Here is a 19807-nt window from a genome sequence, read left to right as displayed (position 1 = left end):
AACGAAGACTTTTGCGATATTTAGAGAAAACCGGCAATCGATGGAGAACCCTGGTAAAAATTCCGTTAGAAACGGATAGAACATGCATTAATGCATGTTCTATCCGTTTCTAACGGAATTTTTACCAGGGAAGGTCTCACATTAAATGGACACGACATTTCAGGAAGTGGACGTCGCAGGGGGATAAAATGAAACCAGACGCAGCCGAGGCTGCGTATATTTTTTAGCGATTTATTAAATCCTTTAAAATATTTGAAACAGCGTGCGGCTTTGTTATTGGCGTAACAGTGATATAGTCGTTTAAGGTACGTAATACGAGGAGGGCAAAGCGAGCGAAGATCGATGTGAGGTCCGCCCGCCGGTCGCCGGATAACTCTGGGCGAGAGAATCGTGGCCAGGAGGTCCATCGATTCGGCACGGTAACTGCGGATCGTCGGGATTGAGCGAGCGACGTTTACGATCCTTCGGTCTTTCTTTTCCCTTCCCGCTCGCTCGCTCGGCGATCGCGCCATCGCGACGCATGCATCGGACGCGCGCGATCCGCGAAGAGGTTGTGGTGCGTCCAGCTTCCTCTTAAGAGTAAATTCAGATAGAGTGTAACGTTATCTAGTATTAGACGAGAGTAAAATCGAGGAAAAAAAGTCCACATACGGAGACGGAATTCATATTACGGTCTAATCGATCTTACATCTTAAAGTCGCCCCAGCGCGGCATCGCGAGACTCGGAAAAAGGGCGTAGTCGCGGAAGCCGCGTCACCTCCCGATATCAAAGCGAGAATCATCTATTTTTCAATCAGTCGAACGTCTCTCTTTCTCTCTCTCTCTCTCTCTTGCGTGTTTGATGCTCGTCCACCACGTCGCGAGGAATATCAGCGTGCCCGTTGGAGGGACACGGGCTTCACTTTCCGAATAACTTCCGTTTTCCGAGATAAAAGTCATAGTCGACCGCTGACGATTTATCCGGCGTTTTAGCGGACTCGTGGCGAGTCGCCAGGGGCCCTTATCGCTGTCCAGCGCGGCGACATCTCGCTCGTAATTATCTCGCGGCGTGCCAACGAAAGAATCGCTTCTCGCGATCTTTACTCGCGCGCGCCTTTGCTCGGCTCACCGCCGCAACTGGAATTTTTATCTCATTGCAGGGGGAATCGTTCCCTTCTCGAAACGAATTTTTGCGAAATCGTGCGAGCGAGCTGAAGTTATTGGACTCGCGTGGGATCGCGGGATTTTTAGAGTTGAAAGTAATTCCACGGTTCGGAAATGTTCACGTGTTGCGCGCTCATCAGCGGACGACCGGTGACGGTTAATTAAATCAAGCCTCGCGAGCCATCGAGTCACGAAACTCGTGACTTATCGAAAATTTCCCTCCCCGGTCGACGGGGTCCCGTGTGACGTGTGTTTTTAGTATACATCGAAGATGCAAACTCGTGCTGTACTCGCGATGATTCGCAGATAGCGATAGCTCGGTGCAGATTTATTTTATTGGTATTAAGATCTATATTCACAAACGCGCTTAGCGAGACCTTCGCGATCCAGCGATTAAAGTTTGATTCTGAAATTTGAGAATAAGGATGAGAATTGAAACGCGAAACGTAAACGGGTTGACGAAGTCGAAGTTTGAGCCTCGTACCGTTTGTCGATATCGCACGCGCGTTTCGGATTGCGAAACGCGAGAGAAAGAGTATTTCGCGGAAGCGAGATTGCACATCGCTTTTGCCCCGTATCGGTATGGCTTATCTAAGAGAGATGTGAGAATAAAACGTGATCTTAGTAGAGCGGAGACTGCAGGTCCTCGTCGTCGTCCTCCTCGTCCTCGTCGATTCCCGGCTCGCCGAGAGCGTGGACGAATTCTGAAATCGCACAAAACAAATGGGAGATGATTAAATAGATACCGGGATAACAAGACTGCGCGCGTCGTCCTCCCTGCGAGCGAGCAAAAAGAAACTAATTGTTAGATAACGTTGCGAGAAGAGAAGGTCCGGTCATACGCGTTCCATTTCTCCCGTAATCTTTCGAACAACTCGTATTCTCCCGCTACATTCTCTCTCCATCGATCATTTCGAGGATGGATCGCGCGGGAATAGAAACTAAAATTGCTCCATCAGCTCTTATCCCTGCGTTTTCACAAAACCGACGATACACAAGGCGGAAGAAGGCCTTACCGTAGAAATCAATTCGGCCGTCCCCGTCCACGTCCACCTCCTTAATCATATCTTCAACTGAAAGCAAAACAAAGAGAAAGAGCGGTTTACAACGTTTTTTTTCTTCAGATTTATTTACTAACGTACGGTGATGGAGAGAAAGGTTGCGACACACTTTTTCAATGAGTTTAGGACGCGCTGTATCTTACAATATGGTGAAAATGCTAAGAAGAGGCTAGAAAGAGACAAAGCTATTCACTTTTAGCATTTTTATCCTGGTTTACGTTCCAAGATATTTTCTCCGAGGAAAGTTTGACTTGAGAAATAGATCGAAACCGCTGAAAATGATTTCGGGACGGCCATCGAGTAAAATATTCCTCGGGGAAGAAGATTTGGGAGCGCAACCCTGAATCTAAATGCACGTTCCTAAACCCACTAAAAAGAAGTGTCGCAATTCTATCCATCACTGCAGGAGGAAGATCGCTAGGCACTTATACATCCTGAAATATTTAACGGGCTGAATGTTCACCCGCGCCGCCCGTTTTATTCGCCGTCGGCCGTGATTGGGCGTTTAGGAAAAAAAATGCGATGCATTTCGGACGGGATTAAAAGGCGTGTCGAATCCGAAGCGAATTCAAACGGGTTATTCCTATCACGGGCCCCTGCATAGAAAATATCCCCCGCAGTAATTCAGTTAATATATCTTTGCTGCGTTGAGCGATGGGATTAATTCGTATCACGAGTGCCGAGAGCGATGCCGAGAAAGATATTGCCGATATACCCGCATTATTTCCACGTAGAATTTATTGCTACGAAAAGGAATGAAGGCGGCATAACGGTCCGTTACGGTACCACGCAGGCATTCGAGGACTTCCCTTCGGATGCTTTCTAAAATTTTCGCTAATAAGGGAATTGAATTTCTTCATTAGGCGCCGCCGGGTCTCCATTCTTGCGCGAAATGATTACAAGCGATCCGCCTGCCCGCCTGTCGTCTGATACGAACGTGATAACTTGCCGAATTTTCATCTCTCTTACAGATCTAAAATGACTAAGCTTTTACTAAACACCGTGAAACCAACGTGACATTCTGACTGTCTCAATCGCTTTAGGGCAAGGTGGCCAAGTTCGGGTCAGATACCAACTCCGGATCAACAATTTGACGAGCCGCTAATAAAATTTTCGCTAATAAGGGAATTTAATTTCTTCATTAGGCGCCGTCGAGTCTCTATTCTTGCGCGAAATAATTACAAGCTGTCGTCTGATACGAACGTGATACTTGCCGAATTTTCATCTTTCACAGATCTAAAATGAACTTTTACCAAACATCGTGAAATCAACGTGACATTCTGGCTTTCTCAATCGCTTTAGGGCAAGGTGATTAACTTCGGATCGGATACCAACTGCGGAGCAACAATTTGACGACTCGCTATAAAGCGACATTTTCAAGCAATTCACTGGAATTGTGCTCTTTTATACATTTACAACTTTACGCTACATTGTCGATATTGTAAAAGGCATCGACGTGTTTTTACGTAGCTTATTAGCGACTCATCGAATTGTCGATCCGCATTTGGCATTTGGTTGCCTTTTCCTATATATTTCATTTCCATCGGCGGAATCATTTAACACGGTGACCTGCTAGTTTTTTTTTCGTTTTTTGGGTTTCGCGATAGACGGATTTGGAAAAAAAATTGACTGTAAAGAAACGTATTCCGATCGCGATGGACTTTGACGTCATCCGAACCATCGTCGTGCGGCAAAATGTTACACGTGTTACGCGGCAAACAGAGTCTCGTGGCGTAGTTTATAAACTGTAATTCCGCCAATTGTGGAACGATTGTCCGGTCGGACGTTGCGCGATTTGGTTTAAACTGATTGCGGCCAATCAAGGAGCTCGCGTGTCGATCGTCGTCCGTGCGAGATTATCGAATCGATATAAGCAGCCGCTTCCCGATGCATGTTTCACGTTTCGCCGACGCTCTCTCGGCTCTCCGGATTTACTTCTTCCTTCGTATCCAGCAACAAATTAACGTCCGCTCGACCGACGGACGCGCAAGAAGCTCGGGCGTCCCAAGCTTGCCGATAACGTCAACGGTTTTTCAACGCGATAACGATCGAATCGTATCCGAATTGATAGCCGCGTTGATCGCACTTTCCGTGTCGCCTGCCTCCCGTACGTTTTTATTGGAGCGTAATTAACTGAGCGCAATTATATCGCGCAGCAACAAGCCGCGCTTCCTCACGGCGCGGCTAATTATTTCTCTAAAAACGCTTCTTCAAACGCGCTTTCGTAGGCGTTCCATCGTGAAAAATTACAAGCGCGCCGCGGCAATTAAGGTCGCCCGGAAGAGGACGGGGGAAAAAACGCACGTGTGCGTTACGCGAAACGCGAGGATTTTTTTCCCCTCGTATTTCCCGGAGCAACCCGCGGTGGCGCGGATTCATTTTTTTACCCGTTTATTAACAACGCGCGCTCGCAGGCGTACGCACGCGTTTCCGCCGATCGAAACGTCATTCTTCGAAACGTCAAACGCGAAGCATCGGCTGTTAACGCAGAGGCAACGCGATCCGCAAATGTGCACAAGGCGGTCGACCAAACTGTCGCATCTCGATTAACACCTGACGTCTGTAAGAGAGGGCACACGTCGCGATTTGCAACTGCGGACCACGTTAATGGCTGCGAATCGCCGGTGCATTTCGGAGAACCGTGCAATCCGCAGTAGCACAGAACCCGCTAAAGCAAATTTATTCTCGGGTGAGGTAAACTTGGCTTCAATCTACCAACAGTCCCAACTCTCTTCTTACGCGAAACGTGTCTACCACGTGAGAAGGGATCGCGTTATTTGGAGGAAAAACCTGCGAAAAGTGCTGCTCGCGCACTGAGAAAAACGCTTTGATTGTGTTAACAAGACGTGCATGATGGAATGTATTTTGGCTAAACCAAACAGAATTTCTAGTTATCGCGATAGGGCTCGATATTTCATAACCAGAAGTTTGATAGACTTCGCTATACATCTAGTAAATCCTAAAGAAATCCTGACTCGTCCATTCTCTAACGGACGACTGGTTGAATCTACCAGATTTCTAATTAATGCAACCAGATTGTTTTTTCAGTGCGCGACCGAGTTTGAAGAGTGTACGAGCAAATATGAATAATAATCGAATCATGATTGGCAGCGATAATAGAGCTGATGAAATATGATTGTCCGCGACTTAAGGGGATGTCGGGGTGATTCTGCACTTTTTGCACCTTTTGCTCCTAGAACTGTCGAGTCATGAAAACATTTGTGTAATATAGAGAACAGCAGGGTTGGGAAGTACTTTTTTTTTGGTAACTAACTTAACTTTGTTTCTTTCTTTCCATCTGTAACTGTAATTGACAGTTTTAGATGTAAAAGGCGCAGAATCACTCCAGCATCTCCTTAACGATTACATGGGAGGACACGTGTCCGATTGGGAAATTTTCATTGACTCGTTATTAGAGATTGAAATGCATACACACGAGATTATAAAATTTTTCGAAAAACCACGTAAAAAGAATCGCGTAAGAAGAGCCGGTGGCTAATACGACACGGTTGGACAGGGCATCCCGCGGCGATAAACGCGGAATGATCGGTGTTGGTGACAGATTCATCTCGATGGGGTGTTCATGACGGGTGATTCTGCCGAGACCGTTGCTTACTTTGTTCGCGCAAACACTCGATTGGGGAGACGACAAGCTGACGTTTTCACGGCGAGAAACAATCGTGGGATGGCGCGGCTAAAGACCCGCGCGACTTCTAGATTTGCGATGAGCGTGCGTCAACACGTGGAATTAGGAAGCTCGAGTCTCCGTAGAAAAACGAGGGGGAGCGTGCAAATATCTCGAAAGCAGAAATTACTGAAAGGGAAGATCATACGTTGTCCTTTCTTTAAAATGTGATATACATCAGGCGGGAGAAATCCCTAAAATGTTCTTTATACTCACAATCAGTGTACAATGCTCAGCACACAAACAATACATTTTTCTATCTAAAACGTGTCGCATTATTTTTAAGGAGAAAACATGATCATTACTTTCTGCGATATATATCGGGTAGAAAAACCCTTGAAATATTCTTAGTTTAGATGAAACGAAACTGATTAATTTTCAAGTCGACCGGCCGAAATGGGCTGTGAATTTTGATTCTCTAAGGTGCTTAATTAGCAAGTTCATTTCGGAACTATTCAGGCTTGACACGATCGCGTTTGAGCAATCACGATTTGCAATACCACTGAACAATAACGTGATCAACGAATAAAATTCTTTCGTGTTTATCGCGCGAGAAGGCAGCTGAAAATAGAACTTTCCGCATAGAAATTTATCCGCGCGATGCCCGGCTCCGCCACGAAGTTATACGCTTCCTGAGAATCAATCGGCCTTAGGTATGCCAATTTAGGTGGAAATGGCCTACTTTAGCTTTTACGGCCAAAGTTTCTCTTATCGAAAGTATTTCTGAGAGGGAGAGAAAGACAGAGGGAAACGCCGACACACGTTATATCCGCGTAATCGCGTCACGTTGATCGCAACGGGCCGTCAGCGAATGCGTTAATATCTACTAACAATAAGACTTACTCTCCTCCTCGGAAAGATCCTCTCCCAGACATTGCAGCACCGCCCTAAGGTCCGACGCAGTGATATACCCACGATTATGTTTGTCGAACACCTGTGTGCAACAAGCAAACAGAAAAACCAATTAAAAATCTATGACGACGCACATTTCTCTGTCGCGCCGCATATTTTCGCGCAATATGTAACATCAGTACGCACAAAAATACCGGAAGCGGAGAATCTCGTGAAATTTTGGTTCGCGCGACCCGTGCCGGTGACTTGTATCGATCATTTCTTCAAAACGTACGATCCGAATGATGGTCGATGAATCGCGACGAGAGAAACCGACGTCTCTTCGCGCTGAGTTTGTTATTCCATCTCTCGCCCCGTCGCTGGAAGTTTCACCGCGATCGCGCGGGTGACTGCCGGAGGGCAAATATTATTTTTCTTTTTCGCCGGAGAAGTTACCCCTCCTCGGAGCTCGCTCTCCTACGTTTCTAAAGATATTTCGCCCTTGTTTCCACTCATTAGTAAGCAGGAACGTTTTGACGGACGACGTCGACGTTCTCGCGACGAAGGCGAAGGAGACGAAGCAGAGACGGAGCAGCTGGCGAGGGGGCAGTCGTTCTACTCTATTATTTATTGCACACAGCGGTTAATTGTACTAGCACAATTTGTACGAAATCGAAGCGAACAGACGCGAATCGAATCGACCACATCCTTCCCCGAAATAGAATTGGAATTGATGCTGCACCAGGGAATTGCTCCCTGAGAAACGTTTATGTCCGATACCAATACGACCACTTATGTTGCCTCCACCAGCAGCGTCCCGTTCCATGACGCTCTATCGAGGCAACGGGCCAAGCATCGTCGAAAACGTCAAACTCCGAGAAAAGGATCGCACCGAAGACGATCTTTGTCTCCGTTTCAGCGACCGTTGGAGTATCGCGAAGGAGTAGTTTGGCATTTAGCGTGAGAGACAATGCAGAAACATCTGTGGTACTGCGAAACAACATTGTTACACGCGATACTACTAGTCCGCTCGCGCGAACGTCGCCAATTTGTTTCCGCTTAGTTCGGTTACACTAATGAGTAGTTATTGCAACTACAGTGACGGCTTAGAACGCGTTGCCGAACTCCGTTCGTAATCTCCTCCATCCGATGACTGTCGAGCAGCAGCGCGTCTTTTGTCTGCCCGCGAATCCGAATTCCGGTATGAAAGAGGCTTACCCCCTGAGCATCGAACTGCTATTCCACAATTCGAGAAGATTGGTTCCGCGGCGCGTGTACTCCTTACACACAAGTTACGCGCTTGTGTAAAATCTGATTTTTTTTCCAGTATTCCAGTATTCAAATTTATACAGGATCAGCAGTCGTGGTACGAAAGAGAAGGAAGATCGAAAGTAGAAATGTAGGTTGCAGAGCAAAATTTTGTATACATTTTATTTCTTTTTTAAATTGGCTTTGAAAATTTACAAAGGTGCATCTCTCGTTTTTTTTTACATTTAGATACTATGAAAAATTGATATAAATTTTAACACGACTATTAAAATATAAATAAAATATAAATTATTGGAAGTGTACGCGTTTAAAATGTCAAGAGCACTTCTTTCAAAAAATTATGTTATTAATTGAGATATTGAAATTTAACACTTTCATAATAAAATTATTTTTTTTAGTTGAAATTCCATCATTGAATGCATTGAATAGTTCACTCGGATAATGTTAAGGTGCAACAAAGATCTCTGCAGAGTCTGTATGTAAACTGTATGCGTAAATGAAAAAATATCACCTGCGTTTCAATCCTCGAACTTGATTTTCGCGGAAAATCTCGCCCAAAATAATATTGTTATATAATTTCACTTTACTTTTCCAAAAGTAATCATTCTCTTCGTCTACCACAATTGTCGATTTCACTTATGTATGTATATATTTTATATAAATATATATACTAACAAATTGATTCAACAATTTGGATACCCAAAGCATATCTAACGGATATTTTTTAGGTATTCGTGGATATTAATTAGATATCTAATAGTTATTTATGTTCCGTGTCGGGTCTTATCTTTCTTCCGCGGATATTTTTAGAATGGAACGCAATAATTGGACCTTTTAATTTACGATTCCGTATCTGATACCCGTTAAGAGGCGAGAACGTGATGTTCCGCGAAAGAAGATCTAACTACATTTAATCTCTGAGAAGGGGAAAGAAACTTTCGTCATGTAGTCACTATCGGAGATCGTTGTATTCACATCGATTTTCGACTTTACTCCTTTCTACCGTACCGTACTATTTGAAAAGGCTTAAAGCTCACGATACGAGTTCGTAAGTGCCGAGGTATATTTTCGCAGCGCGGAAACACGGCAGATAGACAGATATTTGTCACTTTTCCTCGGTGGAAATCACCGGAGCGACTCCGTTTCCGACCGAAAGCCAGAGGGTGCCGCCTCCCGCCGAGGGGAAATGGGAAATAGAAGCTTGGAAAAAAGACGCTCCGCCGCCGAGGTAGAATCGCCCTAACGTGACGTCTCGCCGCTGTTCTCGCTCGCCGTTTCCCTAATGCGGAAATTACAATCGGACGGTCGTTACAGTGATTAGTAAATTATTTAGCCCGGCGACCCCGTCCGATCGTTCCGGCCGATCGATATCGGCCTGTTTACACCGTTTACGAGAACTGTGCGTCTGCGGAAATGGCGGCTGTCAATGCAATCATCGGAAATAATTAATTACAATTACAATTATTGCATAATTTAATTAAAGTTACAATTGTCAGTGTTCCATTGGTAACTAATGTAAACATATTCTCGCCCGCTATTTGCCGTTGAAAATATTTTCTCGCTAGTCGATAATCGATACGCGCCCGCGGCTAAGAAAATAATGAACGTCGTGATTTTGCTTATCAAATAACGCGCACCTCCGGCGGCCGCACGTGCGGTATTTGGCCGGGACATCCGTAAGGAATTATGGTTCCCGAAACGCGCGTCTCGTAGGGGGTTGTAACGAGTTGTAAAGATAAGTAAAGATAGGGGAGTCGACTGAACCCTACACTGAAAAAAATTTCTGGTTGAATATGGACCAATCAGATAATTCCTTTAGGATTTACCAGAATTCCTTTAGGATTTACCAGAATTTCTGTAGGATTACAGGAATTCTGGTAAATCCTAAAGGAATTCTGGTAAATCCTAAAGGAATTATCTGATTCGTCCATATTCAACCAGAAATTTTTTTCAGTGTAGTTAACAGTCAACCGATGTTAGTGAAACTGGCCCTAGCGAGTGAAGAAACTTGAAAATTAAGAAAACAAAACGATCACGCGGGGATTTCGTAAGGATTTCGTAAGTATTTCATACTGATTTCGGAGACACTGCCCCACGATTACATCAAGTGGTTACCCCTTTGCGTTCTCACATCGGTCCGACCTGAGCGTACACAGCGGCGGATTGCGCGAAAATAAATCACCCCCCCCCCCTGCTCTCGCTCGGTCGCCTAGTAACGTTGCCTGTCCGATAAGGGCCGACGAAGAACGTTACGCGATTAGTCGTTCATTAGCATGCTAATGCGACCTAAGGAATCTCTTACGGTTTTTTCCTCCGCCCTCCCCGGAGGTAAAGTTCAACGCGAAACTGCTCGCGCAGCGATCCTACCTGCGCCCCCCGATCCCTCCCGAGATACGTTTTATTTTTCGATTTTTACCCACCCCGCCCGCCTTTCTGCTTCCGTTCGGAAAGTTACCTGCGTCAAGTTTCGAAGCTTTCGCTGAAAAACGTCGGCATTACGTTCCCGCTATGATTCACGATATTTTAAAGCTTGAATTATGGCTTCGAAAACGACGAACGGCGTCGGTCGCTCGCATTCGTATCACGATTGTGTGAAAATCCCAAAAAGATGTATGTGTACGCGCGTCCCCTCGGTGTTACCGTTTATATAGAAAAAAAAGGCTTACGCGTCAGAGTCTCTCGCAACGTTTTTCGCCGACGTTGCCCGCGGTGCGGCGATGGTCAAAACGTATGGAATCGGTGAAATCTTCAACGACCCTCTTGCACCTTCCAGTTCTCGATATATTGCCTGCAACGGATACGCTCGATTGCCATTATTTGTTTTTGCGCGCTTGCATTTGTGTACGCGGCACTCCACTCGTTTTTCTCGCTTCTTTTATCTTGCCACTGTATTCCCTGTTAGTATGGCATGTACATACATTGTTTGCCCCTTTTGTTGCCCAAGGGGGATTGTTGTTGCGGATTTTTGAGCCGTTACGTGCCGCGCGCACATTCTTTTATCCTGCGCCGGATCCCTTTGTTGCGAGGATCGTTTCAATCTTTTTTTTTGGGCTAGAAATTTGTTTCGGCTCCTCCCGAAATGGTTAGATCGTTGCGCGCCGGCGGATACAATCGCTTGTAATTCCTGGATAAAAGGGCACGCGCGCGCAAATCGCGGATGTAAGATAAATCTCGGCCGGATCGCAGACAGCGCCGTTTGGATATTACATTTTCCGATGGCTCGATTATTTGCAATGTAATCTCGGCCTCCTCGCGCACGCGAGACTCCTCTTTTCTCTCCTTCGCGCCATAAATCTTGCTATCTATCCGCGATACCCTTCGGCAGGTTGCGGCTGAGTCGCTCGCCCTCCCCCTTTTTACAGCCCCCATCGAGTCGCTCTTCCATTTCGGTCGCTTGTTTTCCACCCTTTACACGTTTCCCGCGGCCCCGCCGCTCCCCCGTTCCCCCGTTCCGCGTCTTTTATTCCAGACAGGCGGTGCGGCGGCGTCGCGGTGCTGGTCGGGTCGCGAAGATTAAAATATCGACTTGGTTGACTACAATACGTCACATTTGGCCTTAATGCCCCGATCGTTAAACACTTTAGCGTGCGGAGAGAGAGAGAGAGAGAGGGGCTGTGCGGTTTAAAGATGCGGAAGAACTTCTCGTTCCGTTGTTGCGCACCGTAAATTCTATACAAACGCGGAGTGCAAGGCGATTTGCAAACAGTCGCGTTCGAAGGAATTTCAGCGTCGAGAATTGCCGCGGCATTTCGCTTTCGTTCGGCGAATTCGTAGTCAATTTTTTTTAATGACTTTGTTTTAACGAAAAGACAACGCGGGATAGGAAACCCTCTGGGAAACTTTGTTGCAAAAGAAAAATATTTTATTGCAACAGAGAGAAAGCGGCCGAAGAGCTTCAGTAAAATAGCGCGTCGTAGAGAGAAAAGGAAGACTGATTCTCTAATCTCTCCGGTCATTGTATTGTAAATTGCGAAATATCGAGACGATTCCGCCATCAAACTGTCACTAAAGTTAATTTAAACCCTCCCCCCCCCAGGCGTTGCGCCGTAGGCACAATAACGCGTGCGCCTAACAATAAGAAAAACCTGGAAAACCCCGAACGCGGGCGATTTACATAATTCGCGAAGATAAGGGAAAACGACGTAGTCACGGCGGTGCGACGCGCGGTATCTGAACGCACGTTAAGGTGAGACAGCGCGGAGCCTCGGCGTACAGCCAGAAGACAACCTTGAACAATAAGGGGTCCCCGCGGGAGCGGGGAGGCAAATTTAATAATAAAAAAGAAATCCCGCACAATAGCTTTTAGGAATGACAGACAACGGAAGCGGACGGAGCCGGCGGGAATAGGAGCGAATTTAATGAAGGGCAATTAGACCGTCTGAAAATAAATCTGATAGCGCCGACTCGCGAGGACCGAGACGGCGCAACAAGGATAATAAGTCATCCTGCCCGAGGGCTCATTTATATTTATGCTCACAGTTTTATTTCGCTAAAAAGAAGCGTGTCGTTTCCCGGTTTTGCCCTGGAAAATGTCAATCCCTTCTAGTTGTCACAAGTTGGAAAAGTCTCGCGGAAACGGCGCGATTAAAGGAGAGGCCACGAGTCGAGCGCGCATTAATCGCGAAATACATTGTATAACTTTATCAAATGTTCATTTGACTGACGTTTCAACAAAATTGATTCTCCATTAATTGTACAGAGCGTACCGTTCTGTGGAATCAATCTAGGAATTAATATTTACCTTCGCGGCACTCGATCGGGTACATTCGGCGAAATATTTATCCAGCCATTATCCATTCGCGTATATCGCTTTCGACCGCGGCGGAAGCTGCGCGGAATCCCTCGATTCCCGCGCAAACCCCTCGAATGCGCTATTTCGCCGGGAAGAGGAGCAACGAAAATGCAACGGCCACCTCGAACGTCCTCGAGGGAACATCGAAAGATAACACTACCGCGGCCAGAACTCGCTCGGGTAACCAGACAAGTGACAGAGAAGTGGCTCAGACAGACGGCGGTAGACAATCCAAAAGAATGGCCGAGCAAAGGGAGATGCTTCGGCAGAAATCCTCCGCGAAGCCGGCGTCATTAGGATGTATTGTGGCGTAACAGTTTGACATACTTCCTTCCAGCACGCAGCGGCTACCCGGCTCGCCCAGGTGGATTTCTTCTCCATCTCTGTCGGTTCTTCTCGGGGGTATCTGCCATCTTCAGCCACTGACTCCGCGCACAATCGTAAATGCATCGGCTCCCGCACGGAGATCGACAATTCAACTAACCCGGCGCAAGCGCGTACCGTCCCAGGTTTAATTTCTATACAACAAGCGTTTTGGCGAGAGGACGAAAATAGGAGGGAAAAAATGTTGATACGTTTAGTGTCGTAAATATTCATAGACACAAGATGACGACTGTCACGCGCGACGAACGAGAACTTACTTATTCGCTGTAACAATTGGCGTCTTTACTGAAGTTTCATTTAAATATAATTGCAAAATTTATTTATGAATGTGCGCGCGGTATTAGATAGGAAACCGAAGGAACTTTGCGCGTGAGCATGCATGTAAATGGATAGGGACGAGCAATCGAGAGAATTACATAATAACAATAATAAGTGTATTCCGGTGAACAATGTGCAGTGGAGAATGACAAGTGTATAGTTGAACAGAGACGAAATGGTACACACAAATGGCGAGGTAGCGACGCAAACTGCCCGCGTGTACAGTGGATTCTGTTGCGCGAAGCGCAAAAATATGCGGCGTGACAGAGAAGCTAATAAAAACATTTTCCAGCGCGAAAAACTATATTCGAATGTGTTGGTAAAACAGATGACTTTAGGATCCCCTTAAGGTGACTACATCGAGCGTGGGTTTTAACATTTTTAAAAGATACGAGCGCGAAACGGAACGTTCGTTTACATTCGATTCGCGCCTGGTCCGACATGAATCGCACATCAAAGAAAGTTTTAAATAAATTCGATTTCGCGTTTGCTGTTGCTCGCTCGGGATCCGGTGTATACCCACCTTCAGTGGTCAGAACGACCCGGGGGCGGGCGGAGGCGCGAGAATAAGAGAAGTCTAGACAACCGTAACGAGAGAAACTGGTATTAACTGCTGGAACGTTTCGATCTTTTATTTTTAGATCGTTTCCCGTCTAAGCGATACAAATAAGAGCTCGTCGCGAGAAGAAACTTGATGTATCACTGCCGGACTGATGCTGCGCTTCTCTCCCTCTAATTTTTAATTCGCGAAATATTTCCGGGAAAACGAATCCGTTCTTTGTTTACCGTCGAGTCGTTAAATTGAGGCTACGGCGGGACAAAACTGATTGAAAAGAACAGGCGTAGCGTTTCCGCAGACGCGATTACACGCGCGTTTAAACACACGTAAGAATTAGTCGGTCTTTTTGTTCCCGTGCGCTGGCGGCGGTCGTACAAATGGGATAAACCGTTCGGAGTGGGTAAAAGCTCTTTCGCGTGAAAGAATTAAGCGCATCGGGCGGAAGTGGAAAGGGCCGAAGGAAAAAGAGGAGAAAACGGAGGCAAGAGGATACAATGGCGAGTGGTGCACGATTTCTGTCGAACCGGCGAAAACGAGAGCGAACCTCGTGACTCGCACGCGAATCTCGGCGCGGGGCGCGCTTTCGAGTTTCCGTCTCGGAGACTCGGCACGCCCGGGGGATGCCCAGATAGGACGAGCGTGTGGGCGCGACCGCCCGACGCGACGGAGCGGTGAGACCGGAAAATGTGACCGGGATGACGAATAAGCGCGATGAATGGAGCACGAATGCCCGGACGTCAATTCGTCGGACAAAACGCTGTCCTTCGAAAACGACGTACATCTTCCGGCGAAGAATAGCAACCGGAACCGAGGGGAGACGGATGTGTCCGGGAGGGAACGCTGGGAAGAGAGCGAGACGTGTTGCGAATGTTTAGAGCCGGCGGTTCCGCGCGCGGGTTAATGGAGGGCCGCCGTTCTTACGCCAACTTTCGGCGCACTCGGGTACTTTTTACAGACGCCGAAGAAGAGAGAGAAAGAGAGAGCGCTCGGGAATGTATCCGTGGAGGAAACTGCAGGGCGGAATTGCAGCTCGGAACGAAGTGCGCGTTAAAAGGAGGACGAGCTACGGGAGGGAAATTGACGCGGCACGTTCTTACCCCACGCGTATTAAGTTACGCGGCGTTACACGGCGTTGTTCCGCGTCTGAAGAAACGAGGAGAGATTTGTCGAAAGCGGTTTGCTCGTTTCGTTCCTCTATCTTTCTCTCTCTCTCTTCCTCTCTCTTGGGAGCGCGTCTGCTAAAGGCAAATACTAGAATGGACGAAATTAGTCCAAAGTGGATTAATTAAGTCGCCCCGACCACCGCTATATTTACTCGCTAGAGTCAACAGAGTTTGACCTATTCACTTTCCTCGTCGCAACTCAATCTGGAGAACTGACAGCTGACTAATTGACAGCGGAATGTTTAAGTCGGAACGCGGGCTTAGGCAAGCAGGGGATGATCAGTTAACCGAACAGAAGTAAATGTTGCGCAGCGAGCTTGCGGAGACACGTAATTCCGATCGCTTTCGCTTTGTCTCGGCTCCGCTCGAGTTTCGTTTCAAGCCGCTGTAGTTCAACAACGATCTGTCGGTGTATTTTCGGAATAGGTCTCGCTGCGCGCGAGATCCTCTCATTGTCAATCAACATAAGCCTGAGCTAATTCGCTTAGCATTAAACGTCGTGACCGCACGACTCGCGAAATCCCGACGAACTGGCTTTAAAAACTGCCCCCCCCCCCCGCGCGTTTCGCTCAATGAGAAATGTAAATTTTTATTTCACTCGGAGAAATTTACTTTGCAATAATTATAACGTAATACCTCTTCATCGGGTAATAAATCGAATTACGCTTCTCTCGATAACGTATCATCGCGATTGCTGTAAAATTTAATCAGGATCCGACTTTTTCAATTAAGTATCATCCGTGGAAATTAAATCTCTCGGCCACTCAGGTATTCGCCGTGAATCGACCTGTATCCGAGCACCTTGACGAGAAGCTCATTTATTTCCGAAAACGACGTTGCGTTCAGGTGCGGCGGCAGCCCTTTAATCGAGATAAAATTCGGAGAGATATCGCGGCGGGACCCAAAAAGCGACGTAATCGCATTGGCTTCATCTACTCGATGATTGCATCACGAGCGAAGTGGGACAAAAGCTTTTCTTCTCTTTCTCCCCCCCTCTCCCCGAGGAGACCTCCCTTATTTGCGCGTAGGTGGGAACCGCGGCCGCGGGAAAGGAACGCGAAAGGACGTAACGACCGAGGGAGGATCCGAGGTGAATCTCTCGCGTTCTCCGCTTCAACGTGACGCCGCGGAGCGTATAGAATCCTCATTTCATTTGCGAGACAAGAATTTCGACGGGCAATAATCGGGATCAGCGAGCGCCCGAGACCCCGTTGTCAGCTCCTCGATCTTAATAAGCCTCCTAAGATTTAGTGACTTTAATGGAATTGTTATAATCATCGTCCCGCTCGAGGAGACGAACCGGATTGTTCTATCGCCCTAACTCCCGCTGCCAGTCGCCGCGCTCCGAGTTAAGAGGGTCCTGTCGAAAACGTCTCGAGGTACATTGGAACCGGGCTACCGGTTCAATTGGAAAATATCACGGAAACGCTTCGGAGTCTACTCACGTAAAATGAAACGTGAAATCTTGGATGTATTCAAGTGAAAAATCTGAAGAACACTTTAAGATATACCCGCGTAGATTGAAACATAAAATTCCAGATGTATCCAAGTGAAAAAAGAAGGATTCTTTGTGCAAGCCGAGGATTCCATGCATTTCGCTTGCGCTTGTTACACAATTTACGACGCTGCTCGTCGTCTTCCCGATTCCCCAACTCGGTTGAAACATCGAAACAAACTTGTCTCGGAGGTCAGTGAGAGCGAGCGAGAGGAAGGAGAGGGGGAGGGGGGAGAGAATTCGTAAAATCAAGTGTCGCGTGTCCCTCGCGGGGAAATGGGACTTGGCTGTGACTGGTAGCCGAACTGGCTGACCGACCTGTAGGATCTGCAGGACAGCTCGAACAAATACCGGCGGACTTGTACGAGAGGACCGACACCCCAAACGGAGAGAATGTACGACCCGGCCAAGTCGGACACTCCGTGTTTTCCGGTCACCCTGTAACCTCCCTCTCTCGCGCTCTCGAGGCGGGAACCCGTTTTCGCAGAGTCTCCTTACGAGTCTACCTGCGGACTCTTGCCACCCGCGGATTTATTACCTTCATTCGGGAAGTTTTCGGAACTTCCGACGATTCTCGCCCGCGTCTTTAGGCGCCTATTTCTCCCGCAGGATCGCTTACACCTCCCGCGAGCACGCTCGGGGATAAATTATCCGGTTCTTTTAAGGAGGTCGCGAGATTTCGTGTATCCAAACGCGATCGGCTTCGAGGGCGACTGCGTTAATTCCACGCGCGAACGGAGGCGCGACAACAGTCCGGGGAATCGTGTCGCATTAAACGGAGTATTTCGTGCTGATCCTGGCTTATCCTCAGTTTGACATAAAGGCACGCGTAGACGACGCAGATGCATTATTCATACAAGACTATCTTCGCCGACAACAAGCAAGAAAACGCAAATGCCTCGTGATCCTTTTATCTCCTGGCGTTTCGCACCCATAAAATCATCGTATAATTCCGATTATATGTCCTCATATATCGCGCCAATATTGCCCAGATCCCCGATTAAGCGGACGTCACATCTATCAATCGCCTAATTTTTCGGGGAATATTTCACGTATAAATTCCCCGACCTAAAGAAGGATTCCTCTGTTCCCATCCCGAGACATTAATCTCTCTTGCCCGCATTTTGACCGAACGATACGCACAGCGGATATTTTAAAAAAGCGAAATAAGTCGGAAAATTCTGCGGCCTCGGCACATTTTTTGCTGGTAATAAGCGAAATTTCTCGTAGGGCAAATTTCGATTGAAGCTGCGAAAGTATGTAGGCAATTTCTCAAGTCATTTATCGAACCGTTAACTCGCGATGTACGTCCCGTTGTATCTATGAAATTGCGCGGAGGTAAGAAGCGAAGACTCTCTTGATTCTACATTTCGTGGCCTCCCATGTATCACCTTAAATAATCGTATTATACATACGCGCACCCGCGGGGTCGATGTCGTCGAGCTCTATACATTTTTCACATTCATGGTAAACGTGTCGGAAATTTCGATGAGGGGCGAGCAGCGCGGGATTGGAATTTATTTTATTACAGAAAGATCGAGGATTGCACTCACCGCGGGAACCATTGAGGCTCAAGGTTTCAGGTTTCCCGATCCCCATTCCATGATTCCGGTGAATCAAATTTCTCGTATAAATCAGAGATCTGTTTGCTTATTTATTTAGCCGTTACTTATTTATTATTCGCCAGCCGACCCCAAGCACCTCAAATACAATTTATACTTATGCGCGAAATAACAAGATTGCGTTACATCTGGCACGGTTATCGCAGTGTATAACTGTATACACGGAAAAAAAGAATATTCTTCTTTCGAAAATGTGTTCAGTCTCAACGTGAAAATCTTGAAACGAGATTGTATTAAGTGTTAAGACAAAAAACTTACTTGAATGAAGCAATTTTATATAATTCAATCGAGAAAAATATATGCTCTTTATTTAAGATTAATTTTCTTTAAGGTAGTTATTTCGTAATATCATTTATGTGAGAATTGTTTCAAAGTTTTACAGTTTATTCTTTACATTAATACGTGCAAAACATGACTAATTAAATTAAAATTGATCGTCTCACAGTTCTAAGAAAGAAGTTAAAGTTTGCTGGGTTACACGAAATATTACGTGTAAAACACATTAAAAACCACCAAGATCTCCAGACCTAACCCCATTGGATTTTCGTTTATGCGATTGGATGAAGAGTGAAGTGTACGGGAAAAAAGTGCAGACACGAGACATTTAAGTAGCTCTATCTCGGAAACGGTGGGGAATGGGACATACCTGTATACTCATATGAACATTTTTGCTTAAAACGACCGATACTATCACCTCCCAGAATATTGACCTTTCCTCCTGGGACACCCTGTATACAAGACAATGAACGCGTTAATTTGAGTATACAAGAGTTGATCCGACACTTATTTTTGTTCTGTGTAAGAGAAGCGATAACAAGAAAAATATATTTATACGATTCCAAAACGATCGAGATATAATTATGAGGCTGCACATCTCGTTTGAGGAACTTGCAACGTGCCGGGCAACCTGTTCCATCGACAGGCCGCAACTAATTTGAAAGATTATGCGAATATCTGACTCCGGCAGTTCTGACATTTGCGCGAGAGGCGAGGGATCCCCCGAATCCCGAAACTCCGCGAAAGTAAAGATTAAGGGATACATTCGACAGTCGGTACGGATTAAGCCTCCAGCCACTTAACCGCGTAACACCCCGCGCGCAGCGGAAAACTTATTAATATAATGTATATAATGTATAAAGTATGCACAGGGCACTCAGGTATTCATAGCGCATGCCGCGGTCATTACAAACTTTTGCGTTTCATGAACGGCATTATATTCTAAAGAGTCGCGATGGGGTAGTTTGTAAGCTGTCGCCTCGGTTTAGCTAAAGAAACCCGGCTCCATCGGCGCGTTTAAGAACACCGGAGCAAATCCCGCCGCTTCGTTCGCGCGAGGGGGAAAGTTGACTGGGAACGGCCGCGGTAATCCGGCCGAAAATTGCCTGGATCGCGAGAAAATATGCTGCGTTCGATATCCGGGCGCCTCGCCTATAACGTAAAGCGGGCGCAGGAATTTATCGGACGGTCGCGTGGACCCGATCGCAG

At 46.6% G+C, this 19807-nt stretch overlaps 1 protein-coding gene across 1 annotated transcript in view; it reads right to left on the bottom strand.

The window, feature by feature from the left end:
• Nucleotides 1-217: 217 nt before the first annotated feature.
• Nucleotides 218-19807, bottom strand: part of LOC105562157 (probable calcium-binding protein CML11) — a gene marked incomplete at its 5' end in the record, with an annotated part of 42309 nt that continues 22719 nt past the window's right edge. Inside the window, 3 exons of the mRNA XM_012012742.1 lie at nucleotides 218-1847; nucleotides 2160-2216; nucleotides 6733-6823. Of these exons, the coding sequence (XP_011868132.1) occupies nucleotides 1765-1847; nucleotides 2160-2216; nucleotides 6733-6823 (231 nt within the window). The remainder of the gene's footprint in view (nucleotides 1848-2159; nucleotides 2217-6732; nucleotides 6824-19807) is intronic.

The sequence above is a fragment of the Vollenhovia emeryi genome, unplaced genomic scaffold (assembly GCF_000949405.1).
Source record: "Vollenhovia emeryi isolate VEMERY1.0 unplaced genomic scaffold, V.emery_V1.0 DF939194.1, whole genome shotgun sequence".
Classification (NCBI taxonomy): domain Eukaryota; kingdom Metazoa; phylum Arthropoda; class Insecta; order Hymenoptera; family Formicidae; genus Vollenhovia; species Vollenhovia emeryi.
This window is presented reverse-complemented; position numbering and strand designations above follow the sequence as displayed.